The 13,891-nt window shown below is 50.7% G+C and overlaps 1 protein-coding gene across 5 annotated transcripts in view; it reads left to right on the forward strand.

The window, feature by feature from the left end:
• LOC129866000 (uncharacterized) overlaps positions 1-13,891 on the forward strand; it is a 37,233-nt gene that overhangs the window by 8,112 nt on the left and 15,230 nt on the right. For 4 of the 5 annotated variants that reach the window (XM_055939132.1, XM_055939134.1, XM_055939136.1 and 1 more), the window contains exons 5-8: positions 5,646-5,953; positions 8,747-8,914; positions 9,095-9,238; positions 11,692-13,295. In XM_055939132.1, coding sequence (XP_055795107.1) covers positions 5,646-5,953; positions 8,747-8,914; positions 9,095-9,238; positions 11,692-13,295 — 2,224 coding nt within the window. The remainder of the gene's footprint in view (positions 1-5,645; positions 5,954-8,746; positions 8,915-9,094; positions 9,239-11,691; positions 13,296-13,891) is intronic. The other variant, XM_055939135.1, reaches the window with a different exon arrangement.

The following is a 13,891-nucleotide window of genomic DNA, read 5'->3' on the forward strand; positions in this document are numbered from 1 at the left end:
AGGAGTTATACACCACCCCAGTGTGGGTACCTGTAGGGGTTATACACCACCCCAGTGTGGGTACCTGTAGGAGTTATACACCACCCCAGTGTGGGTACCTCAGCCTGTAGGGGTTATACACCACCCCAGTGTGGGTACCTCAGCCTGTAGGAGTTATACACCACCCCAGTGTGGGTACCTGTAGGGGTTATACACCACCCCAGTGTGGGTACCTCAGCCTGTAGGAGTTATACACCACCCCAGTGTGGGTACCTGTAGGAGTTATACACCACCCCAGTGTGGGTACCTGTAGGAGTTATACACCACCCCAGTGTGGGTACCTGTAGGGGTTATACACCACCCCAGTGTGGGTACCTGTAGGGGTTATACACCACCCCAGTGTGGGTACCTGTAGGAGTTATACACCACCCCAGTGTGGGTACCTGTAGGAGTTATACACCACCCCAGTGTGGGTACCTATAGGGGTTATACACCACCCCAGTGTGGGTACCTGTAGGGGTTATACACCACCCCAGTGTGGGTACCTGTAGGGGTTATACACCACCCCAGTGTGGGTACCTGTAGGAGTTATACACCACCCCAGTGTGGGTACCTGTAGGAGTTATACACCACCCCAGTGTGGGTACCTGTAGGAGTTATACACCACCCCAGTGTGGGTACCTGTAGGGGTTATACACCACCCCAGTGTGGGTACCTATAGGGGTTATACACCACCCCAGTGTGGGTACCTGTAGGGGTTATACACCACCCCAGTGTGGGTACCTGTAGGGGTTATACACCACCCCAGTGTGGGTACCTGTAGGAGTTATACACCACCCCAGTGTGGGTACCTGTAGGGGTTATACACCACCCCAGTGTGGGTACCTGTAGGGGTTATACACCACCCCAGTGTGGGTACCTGTAGGAGTTATACACCACCCCAGTGTAGGTACCTGTAGGGGTTATACACCACCCCAGTGTGGGTACCTGTAGGGGTTATACACCACCCCAGTGTGGGTACCTGTAGGGGTTATACACCACCCCAGTGTGGGTACCTGTAGGAGTTATACACCACCCCAGTGTAGGTACCTGTAGGAGTTATACACCACCCCAGTGTAGGTACCTGTAGGAGTTATACACCACCCCAGTGTGGGTACCTATAGGGGTTATACACCACCCCAGTGTGGGTACCTGTAGGGGTTATACACCACCCCAGTGTGGGTACCTGTAGGAGTTATACACCACCCCAGTGTAGGTACCTGTAGGGGTTATACACCACCCCAGTGTGGGTACCTGTAGGGGTTATACACCACCCCAGTGTGGGTACCTGTAGGGGTTATACACCACCCCAGTGTGGGTACCTGTAGGGGTTATACACCACCCCAGTGTGGGTACCTGTAGGAGTTATACACCACCCCAGTGTAGGTACCTCAGCCTGTAGGAGTTATACACCACCCCAGTGTGGGTACCTGTAGGGGTTATACACCACCCCAGTGTGGGTACCTGTAGGAGTTATACACCACCCCAGTGTGGGTACCTCAGCCTGTAGGGGTTATACACCACCCCAGTGTGGGTACCTCAGCCTGTAGGAGTTATACACCACCCCAGTGTGGGTACCTGTAGGGGTTATACACCACCCCAGTGTGGGTACCTCAGCCTGTAGGAGTTATACACCACCCCAGTGTGGGTACCTGTAGGAGTTATACACCACCCCAGTGTGGGTACCTGTAGGAGTTATACACCACCCCAGTGTGGGTACCTGTAGGGGTTATACACCACCCCAGTGTGGGTACCTGTAGGGGTTATACACCACCCCAGTGTGGGTACCTGTAGGAGTTATACACCACCCCAGTGTGGGTACCTCAGCCTGTAGGAGTTATACACCACCCCAGTGTGGGTACCTCAGCCTGTAGGAGTTATACACCACCCCAGTGTGGGTACCTGTAGGGGTTATACACCACCCCAGTGTGGGTACCTCAGCCTGTAGGAGTTATACACCACCCCAGTGTGGGTACCTGTAGGGGTTATACACCACCCCAGTGTGGGTACCTGTAGGAGTTATACACCACCCCAGTGTGGGTACCTGTAGGGGTTGTACACCACCCCAGTGTGGGTACCTGTAGGGGTTATACACCACCCCAGTGTGGGTACCTGTAGGAGTTATACACCACCCCAGTGTGGGTACCTGTAGGGGTTATACACCACCCCAGTGTGGGTACCTGTAGGGGTTATACACCACCCCAGTGTGGGTACCTGTAGGAGTTATACACCACCCCAGTGTGGGTACCTGTAGGAGTTATACACCACCCCAGTGTGGGTACCTGTAGGAGTTATACACCACCCCAGTGTGGGTACCTGTAGGAGTTATACACCACCCCAGTGTGGGTACCTGTAGGAGTTATACACCACCCCAGTGTGGGTACCTGTAGGAGTTATACACCACCCCAGTGTGGGTACCTGTAGGGGTTATACACCACCCCAGTGTGGGTACCTGTAGGAGTTATACACCACCCCAGTGTGGGTACCTGTAGGGGTTATACACCACCCCAGTGTGGGTACCTGTAGGGGTTATACACCACCCCAGTGTGGGTACCTCAGCCTGTAGGATTTATACACCACCCCAGTGTGGGTACCTCAGCCTGTAGGAGTTATACACCACCCCAGTGTGGGTACCTGTAGGGGTTATACACCACCCCAGTGTGGGTACCTGTAGGAGTTATACACCACCCCAGTGTGGGTACCTGTAGGGGTTGTACACCACCCCAGTGTGGGTACCTGTAGGGGTTATACACCACCCCAGTGTGGGTACCTCAGCCTGTAGGAGTTATACACCACCCCAGTGTGGGTACCTGTAGGAGTTATACACCACCCCAGTGTGGGTACCTGTAGGAGTTATACACCACCCCAGTGTGGGTACCTGTAGGGGTTATACACCACCCCAGTGTGGGTACCTGTAGGAGTTATACACCACCCCATTGTGGGTACCTCAGCCTGTAGGAGTTATACACCACCCCAGTGTGGGTACCTGTAGGGGTTATACACCACCCCAGTGTGGGTACCTGTAGGGGTTATACACCACCCCAGTGTGGGTACCTGTAGGGGTTATACACCACCCCAGTGTGGGTACCTGTAGGGGTTATACACCACCCCAGTGTGGGTACCTCAGCCTGTAGGGGTTATACACCACCCCAGTGTGGGTACCTGTAGGGGTTATACACCACCCCAGTGTGGGTACCTCAGCCTGTAGGACATACAGTTCCTGATGTTTAGGCCGAGGTTAGTATAGTTTTTTGTGTGCTCTAGGGCAACGGTGTCTAGATGGAATTTGTATTTGTGGTCCTGGCAACTGGACCTTTCTTGGAACACCATTATTTTGGTCTTACTGAGATTTACTGTCAGGGCCCAGGTCTGACAGAATCTGTGCAGAAGATCTAGGTGCTGCTGTAGGCCCTCCTTGGTTGGGGACAGAAGCACCAGATCATCAGCAAACAGTAGACATTTGACTTCAGATTCTAGTAGGGTGAGGCCGGGTGCTGCAGACTGGTCTAGTAGGGTGAGGCCGGGTGCTGCAGACTGGTCTAGTAGGGTGAGGCCGGGTGCTGCAGACTGTTCTAGTAGGGTGAGGCCGGGTGCTGCAGACTGTTCTAGTAGGGTGAGGTGCTGCAGACTGTTCTAGTAGGGTGAGGCCGGGTGCTGCAGACTGTTCTAGTAGGGTGAGGTGCTGCAGACTGTTCTAGTAGGGTGAGGCCGGGTGCTGCAGACTGGTCTAGTAGGGTGAGGCCGGGGGCTGCAGACTGGTCTAGTAGGGTGAGGCCGGGTGCTGCAGACTGGTCTAGTAGGGTGAGGCCGGGTGCTGCAGACTGGTCTAGTAGGGTGAGGCCGGGTGCTGCAGACTGTTCTAGTAGGGTGAGGCCGGGTGCTGCAGACTGTTCTAGTAGGTTGAGGCCGGGTGCTGCAGACTGGTCTAGTAGGGTGAGGCCGGGTGCTGCAGACTGTTCTAGTAGGGTGAGGCCGGGTGCGGCAGACTGTTCTAGTAGGGTGAGGCCGGGTGCTGCAGACTGTTCTAGTAGGGTGAGGCCGGGTGCTGCAGACTGTTCTAGTAGGGTGAGGTGCTGCAGACTGGTCTAGTAGGGTGAGGCCGGGTGCTGCAGACTGGTCTAGTAGGGTGAGGCCTGGTGCTGCAGACTGGTCTAGTAGGGTGAGGCCTGGTGCTGCAGACTGGTCTAGTAGGGTGAGGCCGGGTGCTGCAGACTGGTCTAGTAGGGTGAGGCCGGGTGCTGCAGACTGTTCTAGTAGGGTGAGGCCGGGTGCTGCAGACTGTTCTAGTAGGGTGAGGCCGGGTGCTGCAGACTGGTCTAGTAGGGTGAGGCCGGGTGCTGCAGACTGGTCTAGTAGGGTGAGGCCGGGTGCTGCAGACTGGTCTAGTAGGGTGAGGCCGGGTGCTGCAGACTGTTCTAGTAGGGTGAGGCCGGGTGCTGCAGACTGTTCTAGTAGGGTGAGGTGCTGCAGACTGGTCTAGTAGGGTGAGGCCGGGTGCTGCAGACTGGTCTAGTAGGGTGAGGCCGGGTGCTGCAGACTGTTCTAGTAGGGTGAGGTGCTGCAGACTGTTCTAGTAGGGTGAGGCCGGGTGCTGCAGACTGGTCTAGTAGGGTGAGGCCGGGTGCTGCAGACTGTTCTAGTAGGGTGAGGCCGGGTGCTGCAGACTGTTCTAGTAGGGTGAGGTGCTGCAGACTGTTCTAGTAGGGTGAGGCCGGGTGCTGCAGACTGTTCTAGTAGGGTGAGGCCGGGTGCTGCAGACTGTTCTAGTAGGGTGAGGCCTGGTGCTGCAGACTGTTCTAGTAGGGTGAGGCCGGGTGCTGCAGACTGGTCTAGTAGAGTGAGGCCGGGTGCTGCAGACTGGTCTAGTAGGGTGAGGCCGGGTGCTGCAGACTGGTCTAGTAGGGTGAGGCCGGGTGCTGCAGACTGGTCTAGTAGGGTGAGGCCGGGTGCTGCAGACTGTTCTAGTAGGGTGAGGCCGTGTGCTGCAGACTGTTCTAGTAGGGTGAGGCCGTGTGCTGCAGACTGTTCTAGTAGGGTGAGGCCGGGTGCTGCAGACTGGTCTAGTAGGGTGAGGCCGGGTGCTGCAGACTGGTCTAGTAGGGTGAGGCCGGGTGCTGCAGACTGTTCTAGTAGGGTGAGGCCGTGTGCTGCAGACTGTTCTAGTAGGGTGAGGCCGGGTGCTGCAGACTGGTCTAGTAGGGTGAGGCCGGGTGCTGCAGACTGGTCTAGTAGGGTGAGGCCGGGTGCTGCAGACTGTTCTAGTAGGGTGAGGCCGTGTGCTGCAGACTGTTCTAGTAGGGTGAGGCCGGGTGCTGCAGACTGGTCTAGTAGGGTGAGGCCGGGTGCTGCAGACTGGTCTAGTGCCCGCGCCAATTCGTTGATATATATGTTGAAGAGGGCGGGGCTTAAGCTGCATCCCTGTCTCACCCCACGACCCTGTGTGAAGAAATGTGTGTATTTATTTTCAATTTTAACCGCACACTTGTTGTTTGTGTACATGGATTTTATAATGTCGTATGTTTTAGCCCCAACACCACTTTCCATCAATTTGTATAGCAGACTCTCATGCCACATTGAGTGAAAATATTTTTCTCTCTCTGTCCCTCTTCCCTCCCCCTTCCTCTCAGGAGAGATGGATGGAGAGGACCCGGGGGTCATCTTCGATGGGCTGACAGGTGCGTCCGCCCCCCCACCTCACGATCGAGGGGTGCAGCGTCTCATGGTGCGTCTGGCTGCTAGGCGACGGTCCCAGAGAGAGGGGCGCTCCGTAAGACTGCTCCGACCACGGGAGATGCTTTCTTTCCGCCGGGCGCTCTACCGCAGTGGCGTTCGTGTCAGGAACGCCCGCGGGGGCTGCGAGAGGCCCCGTGACATCACTGCGGCGTTTTACCAGCGGAACCCGGTGGCGCTCCATAGACTCCTCCCCTGGTTACAGGTGTGTGTGTGTGTGTGTGTGTGTGTGTGTGTGTGTGTGTGTGTGTGTGTGTGTGTGTGTTTAATACCTACGGGACATTAAAGACTGTAATATCTTATGTTTCACCGAGTCGTGGCTGAACGACGACATTAAGAACATACAGCTGGCGGGTTTTACACTCTATCGACAGGACAGAACAGCAGCCTCTGGTAAGACACGGGGTGGTGGGTTATACACTATCGACAGGACAGAACAGCAGCCTCTGGTAAGACACGGGGCGGTGGCCTATGCATATATGTAAACAACAGCTGGTGCACAATATCTAAGGAAGTCTCTAGGTTTTGCTCGCCTGAGGTAGAGTATCTCATGATAAGCTGTAGACCACACTATCTGCCTAGAGAGTTTTCATCTGTATTTTTCGTAGCTGTCTACATATCACCACAGTCCGAAGCTGGCACTAACACAGCGCTCAATGAGCTGTATAAGACCATAAGCAAACAGGAAAACGCTCATCCAGAGGCAGCGCTCCTAGTGGCCGGGGACTTTAATGCAGGCAAACTTAAATCAGTTTTACCTCATTTCTATCAGAATGTCACATGTGCAACCAGATTTAAAAAGATCTCTAGACCACCTTTACTCCACACACAGAGACGTGTACAAAGCTCTCCCTCACCCTCCATTTGGCAAATCTGACCATAATTCTATCCTCCTGATTCCTGCTTAAAAGCAAAAATTAAAGCAGGAAGCACCAGTGACTTGGTCTATTAAAAAAGTGTTCAGATGAAGCAGATGCTAAACTACAGGACAGTTTTGCTATCACAGACTGGAATATGTTCCGGGATTCTTCCGATGGCATTGAGGAATACACCACATCAGTCACTGGCTTCATCAATAAGTGCATCGAGGATGTCGTCCCCACAGTGACCGTACGTACATATCCCAAACAGAAGCCATGGTTTACAGGCAACATTCACACTGAGCTAAATGGTAGAACTGCCGCTTTCAAGGAGCGGGACTCTAACCCGGAAGCTTATAAGAAATCTCGCTATGCCCTCCGACGAACCATCAAACAGGCAAAGCGTCAATACAGGACTAAGATCAAATCCTACTACACCGGCTCCGACGCTCGTCGGATGTGGCAGGGCTTGCAAACCATTACAGACTACAAAGGGAAACACAGCCGAGAGCTGCCTAGTGACACGAGCCTACCAGACGAGCTAAATAACTTCTGTGCTCGCTTCGAGGCAAGTAACACTGAAACATGCATGAGAGCATCAGCTGTTCGGGACGACTGTGTGTTCACGCTCTCCGCAGCCGATGTAAGACCTTTAAACAGGTCAACATTCACAAGGCCGCAGGGCCAGACAGATTACCAGGACGTGTACTCAGAGCATGCGCTGACCAACTGGCAAGTGTCTTCACTGACATTTTCAACCTCTCCCTGTCCGAGTGTGTAATACCAACATGTTTCAAGCAGACCACCATAGTCCCTGTGCCCAAGAACACTAAGGTAAATGACTAAATGCTAAATGACTACCGACCCGTAGCACTCACGTCTGTAGCCATGAAAATGCTTGGAAAGGCTGGTCATGGCTCACATCACGTGGTCTGCCACTGCGAGGACGATCAGCTGTCCGTCCTGTCTCCCTGTAACTCTTGTCTTAGGCGTCTCACAGTATGGACATTGTAATTGTATTGCCCTGGCCACATCTGCAGTCCTCATGCCTGCTTGCAGCATGCCTAAGGCACGTTCACGCAGATGAGCAGGGACCCTGGGCATCTTTCTTTTGGTGTTTTTTCAGAGTCGGTAGAAAGGCCTCTTTAGTGTCCTACGTTTTCATAGCTGTGACCTTAATTGCCTACCGACTATAAGCTGTTAGTGTCTTATTAAAGACCGTTCCACAGGTGCATGTTCATTAATTGTTTATGGTTCATTGAACAAGCATGGGAAACAGTGTTTAAACCCTTTACAATGAAGATCTGTTAAGTTATTTGGATTTTTTACGAATTATCTTTTGAAAGACAGGGTCCTGAAATTGACTGAACATTCCGATTTATTACGCATCACAATAATACTGCCGCACAAGGACCCATTGAAATCAGATTTCTGTTTTTCCTCTCTTCAGAAAGATTCAGGAAATATGTATCACTGATGCCTTGGATCAACTGGGGCAAATTCATTTTCAATACATTTAGTTGATTCCCTACTAAGTTCAATTCATTTAGTTGATTCCCTACTAAGTTCAATTCATTTAGTTGATTCCCTACTAAGTTCAATACATTTAGTTGATTCCCTACTAACTTCAATACATTTAGTTGATTCCCTACTAAGGTCAATTCATTTAGTTGATTCCCTACTAAGTTCAATTCATTTAGTTGATTCCCTACTAAGTTCAATACATTTAGTTGATTCCCTACTAACTTCAATACATTTAGTTGATTCCCTACTAAGGTCAATTCATTTAGTTGATTCCCTACTAAGTTCAATTCATTTAGTTGATTCCCTACTAAGTTCAATACAGTTAGATGATTCCCTACTGAGTTCAATCCATTTAGTTGATTCCCTACTAAGTTCAATACATTTTTTAATATTGTAGAAATCTGTTTTAATGTCTGGTTTCCGTGATTACGTCAGTGTTTTCTGTGTGTTTGATTTTTTTGGGGCCGTAGGGGGATTTTTGTAGGGCCAAGCCAGTAAGCTCTCACATTTTACTGCTGCTAGTACCAAGTCTTTCAGAGCGTGTTTCTAGTCTGCATATTTGATTAATTGAAACTTAAGACCCTTGACCTATAACCCTTGACCCCTGGTTACAGCGGGAGCTGACGGTGCTGTACGGCGCCCATGGCTCATTGGTCAACATCGTCCAACGCATCATCACCTCGCGAATCGCACGTCACGACATGGAGGGAGGGGGTGGGGCCATCCAGGACGAACTCCGTCCCTTCCTGCTGGCGAGGACTGATCACTTCCTTCACGAGCTTGTGAGCGAGCACACACACACACACCCTCTCCCTAAACCAATCACGCACTCACTCACACCCTCACTAACCCGTGTGTGTGTGTGTGTGTGTGTGTGTGTGTGTGTGTGTGTGTGTGTGTGTGTGTGTGTGTGTGTGTGTGTGTGTGTGTGTGTGTGTGTGTGTGTGTGTGTGTGTCTCCAGATCAGTTTTGCGCGTTCCCCTCTCAGTATGGAAGTGTATGACCAGCTGTCCATCTACGACCCTCCAGCGCCGTCCTACGAGGACAGGATGACATCATCATCTAGCGACACTGACGACTCTGTCATCGCCATCTCGGATGAAGAGGTTTTTTTTTTTATTACTACTTTTTAAATAGTTGTTTCACCCCTTGAGAGAAGAGTTGGTGAGTTATCATGTCACTGTACTGTGGACACTATGCTGTATCCTGTGCATTTCAGTTGAGGAAAAGGAGGATATTTCCTCTCAGGAATATGTCTGTCTGTCTATCTAGGAAGGAGGAAGTAAGATATTTCCCCTCAGGAATATATCTGTCTGTCTGTCTAGGAAGGAGGAAGTAAGATATTTCCCCTCAGGAATATGTCTGTCTGTCTGTCTAGGAAGGAGGAAGTAAGATATTTCCTCTCAGGAATATGTCTGTCTGTCTGTCTAGAAAGGAGGAAGTAAGATATTTCCCCTCAGGAATATGTCTGTCTGTCTGTCTAGGAAGGAGGAAGTAAGATATTTCCCCTCAGGAATATGTCTGTCTGTCTGTCTAGGAAGGAGGAAGTAAGATATTTCCTCTCAGGAATATGTCTGTCTGTCTGTCTAGGAAGGAGGAAGTAAGATATTTCCCCTCAGGAATATGTCTGTCTGTCTAGGAAGGAGGAAGTAAGATATTTCCCCTCAGGAATATGTCTGTCTGTCTGTCTATGAAGGAGGAAGTAAGATATTTCCCCTCAGGAATAGGTCTGTCTGTCTATCTAGGAAGGAGGAAGTAAGATATTTCCTCTCAGGAATATGTCTGTCTGTCTATGAAGGAGGAAGTAAGATATTTCCCCTCAGGAATATGCCTGTCTGTCTGTCTAGGAAGGAGGAAGTAAGATATTTCCCCTCAGGAATATGTCTGTCTGTCTGTCTAGGAAGGAGGAAGTAAGATATTTCCCCTCAGGAATATGTCTGTCTGTCTGTCTAGGAAGGAGGAAGTAAGATATTTCCCCTCAGGAATATGCCTGTCTGTCTGTCTAGGAAGGAGGAAGTAAGATATTTCCCCTCAGGAATATGTCTGTCTGTCTAGGAAGGAGGAAGTAAGATATTTCCCCTCAGGAATATGTCTGTCTGTCTGTCTAGGAAGGAGGAAGTAAGATATTTCCCCTCAGGAATATGTCTGTCTATCTAGGAAGGAGGAAGTAAGATATTTCCCCTCAGGAATATGTCTGTCTGTCTGTCTAGGAAGGAGGAAGTAAGATATTTCCCCTCAGGAATAGGTCTGTCTGTCTATCTAGGAAGAGGAAGTAAGATATTTCCTCTCAGGAATATGTCTGTCTGTCTGTCTAGGAAGGAGGAAGTAAGATATTTCCCCTCAGGAATATGTCTGTCTGTCTGTCTAGGAAGGAGGAAGTAAGATATTTCCTCTCAGGAATATGTCTGTCTGTCTATCTAGGAAGGAGGAAGTAAGATATTTCCCCTCAGGAATATGTCTGTCTGTCTGTCTAGGAAGAGGAAGTAAGATATTTCCTCTCAGGAATATGTCTGTCTGTCTAGGAAGGAGGAAGTAAGATATTTCCCCTTAGGAATATGTCTGTCTAGGAAGAGGAAGTAAGATATTTCCCCTCAGGAATATGTCTGTCTGTCTATCTAGGAAGGAGGAAGTAAGATATTTCCCCTCAGGAATATGTCTGTCTGTCTAGGAAGAGGAAGTAAGATATTTCCTCTCAGGAATATGTCTGTCTGTCTATCTAGGAAGGAGGAAGTAAGATATTTCCTCTCAGGAATATGTCTGTCTGTCTATCTAGGAAGGAGGAAGTAAGATATTTCCCCTCAGACAGACAGACATATTCCTGAGGGGAAATATCTTACTTCCTCTTCCTAGACAGACAGACAGACATATTCCTGAGGGGAAATATCTTACTTCCTCCTTCCTAGATAGACAGACAGACATATTCCTATCTAGGAAGGAGGAAGTAAGATATTTCCTCTCAGGAATATGTCTGTCTGTCTATCTAGGAAGGAGGAAGTAAGATATTTCCCCCCTGTAATATGTCTGTCTGTCTATCTAGGAAGGATGAAGTAAGATATTTCCTCTCAGGAATATGTCTGTCTGTCTAGGAAGGAGGAAGTAAGATATTTCCCCTCAGGAATATGTCTGTCTGTCTATCTAGGAAGGAGGAAGTAAGATATTTCCTCTCAGGAATATGTCTGTCTGTCTATCTAGGAAGGAGGAAGTAAGATATTTCCCCTCAGGAATATGTCTGTCTGTCTGTCTAGGAAGGAGGAAGTAAGATATTTCCCTTCAGGAATATGTCTGTCTATCTAGGAAGGAGGAAGTAAGATATTTCCCCTCAGGAATATGTCTGTCTGTCTATCTAGGAAGAGGAAGTAAGATATTTCCCCTCAGGAATATGTCTGTCTGTCTATCTAGGAAGGAGGAAGTAAGATATTTCCCCTCAGGAATATGTCTGTCTGTCTATCTAGGAAGGAGGAAGTAAGATATTTCCCCTCAGGAATATGTCTGTCTGTCTATCTAGGAAGAGGAAGTAAGATATTTCCCCTCAGGAATATGTCTGTCTCTGTCTATCTAGGAAGAGGAAGGAGGGTCGGAGGGAGAACGAGAGAGACGGCCGGTGTCGGTAGCAGGAAGTAGCGCTCTGAGCCAATCTGCTTGGGACGATGAAACACCAGGCCCCTCCTACTCTACAGCTGAGCCGTCCCAATCCCCCATGCCGCTGTCGATCAGCCCGGGGGGGCGGGACTCTGGTCCAGCGGGGGCGAATCAGAATCCTGCTCAGGACATGACAACGGCAGGAGATGGAGAGAGGGTTGAGGAGGGAGGAGAGGAAGAGGAGGGAGGAGAGGAAGAGGAGGGGGAACAATGTATGATAGTAGGGTTTGTAAAAGCCATGGCTGAGAGAACTCCTGAACTGGTCCAACTCTCCTCTGACCCCTCAGACGAAGAGGGGGAGAAACAGGAGAAGACTGTTCAACAAACAGCGTTAACCCCTCTCTCTCTCATTATCCCTCCTTCCATTCCAGTTCCCCCCATCTCTCTGTTTAAAAACACCAGCACAGAGAGACAGGGAGGAGGGGGGGAGAGACAGGGAGGAGGGGGGGAGAGACAGGGAGGAGGGGGGGAGATAGGAGTGGGAGTAAGACATCTAGACAGAGAGAGCGAGCAGGTAGAAGAGAGACGCCTCTATTGCCCTCTAGGGGAGAGAAGGGAGGACAGACAGCGAGAACGGTCGTGTTCAGGGTCGCGGTCTAGAAGCAGACATCGGTCAGCGAGCGTGGGGTCACGGTCCGGTCGGTCCAGGAGTTCTGAACGGAGCTGGTCAGCACGGAGCCCCGTGTCTGTACGGAGCGATGACAGCAGCCAGGAACGGCGCCGGAAGAGACTGGCGAGAGAGCGGGAGAAAAGGAGACAGGAGAAAGGAAGAAACTCCCACGACAAAGGCTCCTATAGACAACACAGCAGAGAGCACAGTGGAGGAAGTGAGAGGAACAGAGGTAGAGAGAGAGAAAGGATTCCGTATGAACCAGCCAGGTCCCAATATTCTAACACAGGAATATTCTTTAGTCCGGAAAACTGCGTCCTATCCCATTCCCCGTCCTTATCCCGGAGTAGCCAGCGAGGACCAGAATCTCCTGGGGAACACCGACATTCCCCACGCTCTGACAGCCTCTCTTCCTCCAGCTCCCTGTCCCATCTCTCTGCAGACAGACGGCATTCCCGACATTCCCCACGCTCTGACAGCCTCTCTTCCTCCAGCTCCCTGTCCCATCTCTCTACAGACAGACAGCATTCCCGACATTCCCCACGCTCCGACAAGCCGGGAGGAAAGAGGAAATATAAGACACGGCATCTGGAAGACCCTTCCTGGGAGCCATCCAGCTCTGCACGGAGAGAGAGGGGGCGAGGCGGGGATCGAGAGAAGGGGCGAGGCGGGGAGCGAGAGAAGGGGCGAGGCGGGGAGCGAGAGAAGGGGCGAGGCGGGGAGCGAGAGAAGGGGCGAGGCGGGGAGCGAGAGAAGGGGCGAGGCGGGGGGCGAGAGAAAGGGCGAGGCGGAGAGCGAGAGAAGGGGCGAGGCGGAGAGCGAGAGAAGGGGAGAGGCGGTGAGCGAGAGAGGGGGAGAGGCGGGACAGAGGCCACCGCTAGCCCCCGGAAGAGCAGAGGCAGTCTGAAAGAGAGGTGAGGAGGACTGGAGCTTGGAGAGGGGCTATACCATAACATACTGGGGAAATGTTACTGTATTCCTTATACAGAGCCTTCAGAAAGTATTCAAACCCCTTGACTTTTTCCACATTTTGTTACTTTACAGCCTTATTCTAGAATGGACTCAATACAACATTTCCTCATCAATCTACACACAATACCCCATAATGACATCACAATACCCCATAATGACATCACAATACCCCATAATGACATCACAATACCCCATAATGACATCACAATACCCCATAATGACATCACAATACCCCATAATGACATCACAATACCCCATAATGACAGAGCTGAAATTTTTGTTAAAAAAATACAAATCTAAAATACCTTATTTACATAAGTATTCAGACTCTTTGCTATGAGACTCTAAATTGACCTCAGGTGCATCCTGTTTCCATTGATCATCCTTAAGATGTTTCCACAACTAGATTGGAGTCCAACTGTTGTACATTAAATTGATTGGACATGAATTGAAAAGGGGCACACCTGTCTATATAAGGTCCCACAGTTGACAGTGCACGTAACAGCAAAAACCAAGCCATGAGGTCGAAGGAAATGTC

The sequence above is a fragment of the Salvelinus fontinalis genome, chromosome 11 (assembly GCF_029448725.1).
Source record: "Salvelinus fontinalis isolate EN_2023a chromosome 11, ASM2944872v1, whole genome shotgun sequence".
Taxonomy (NCBI): Eukaryota; Metazoa; Chordata; class Actinopteri; order Salmoniformes; family Salmonidae; genus Salvelinus; species Salvelinus fontinalis.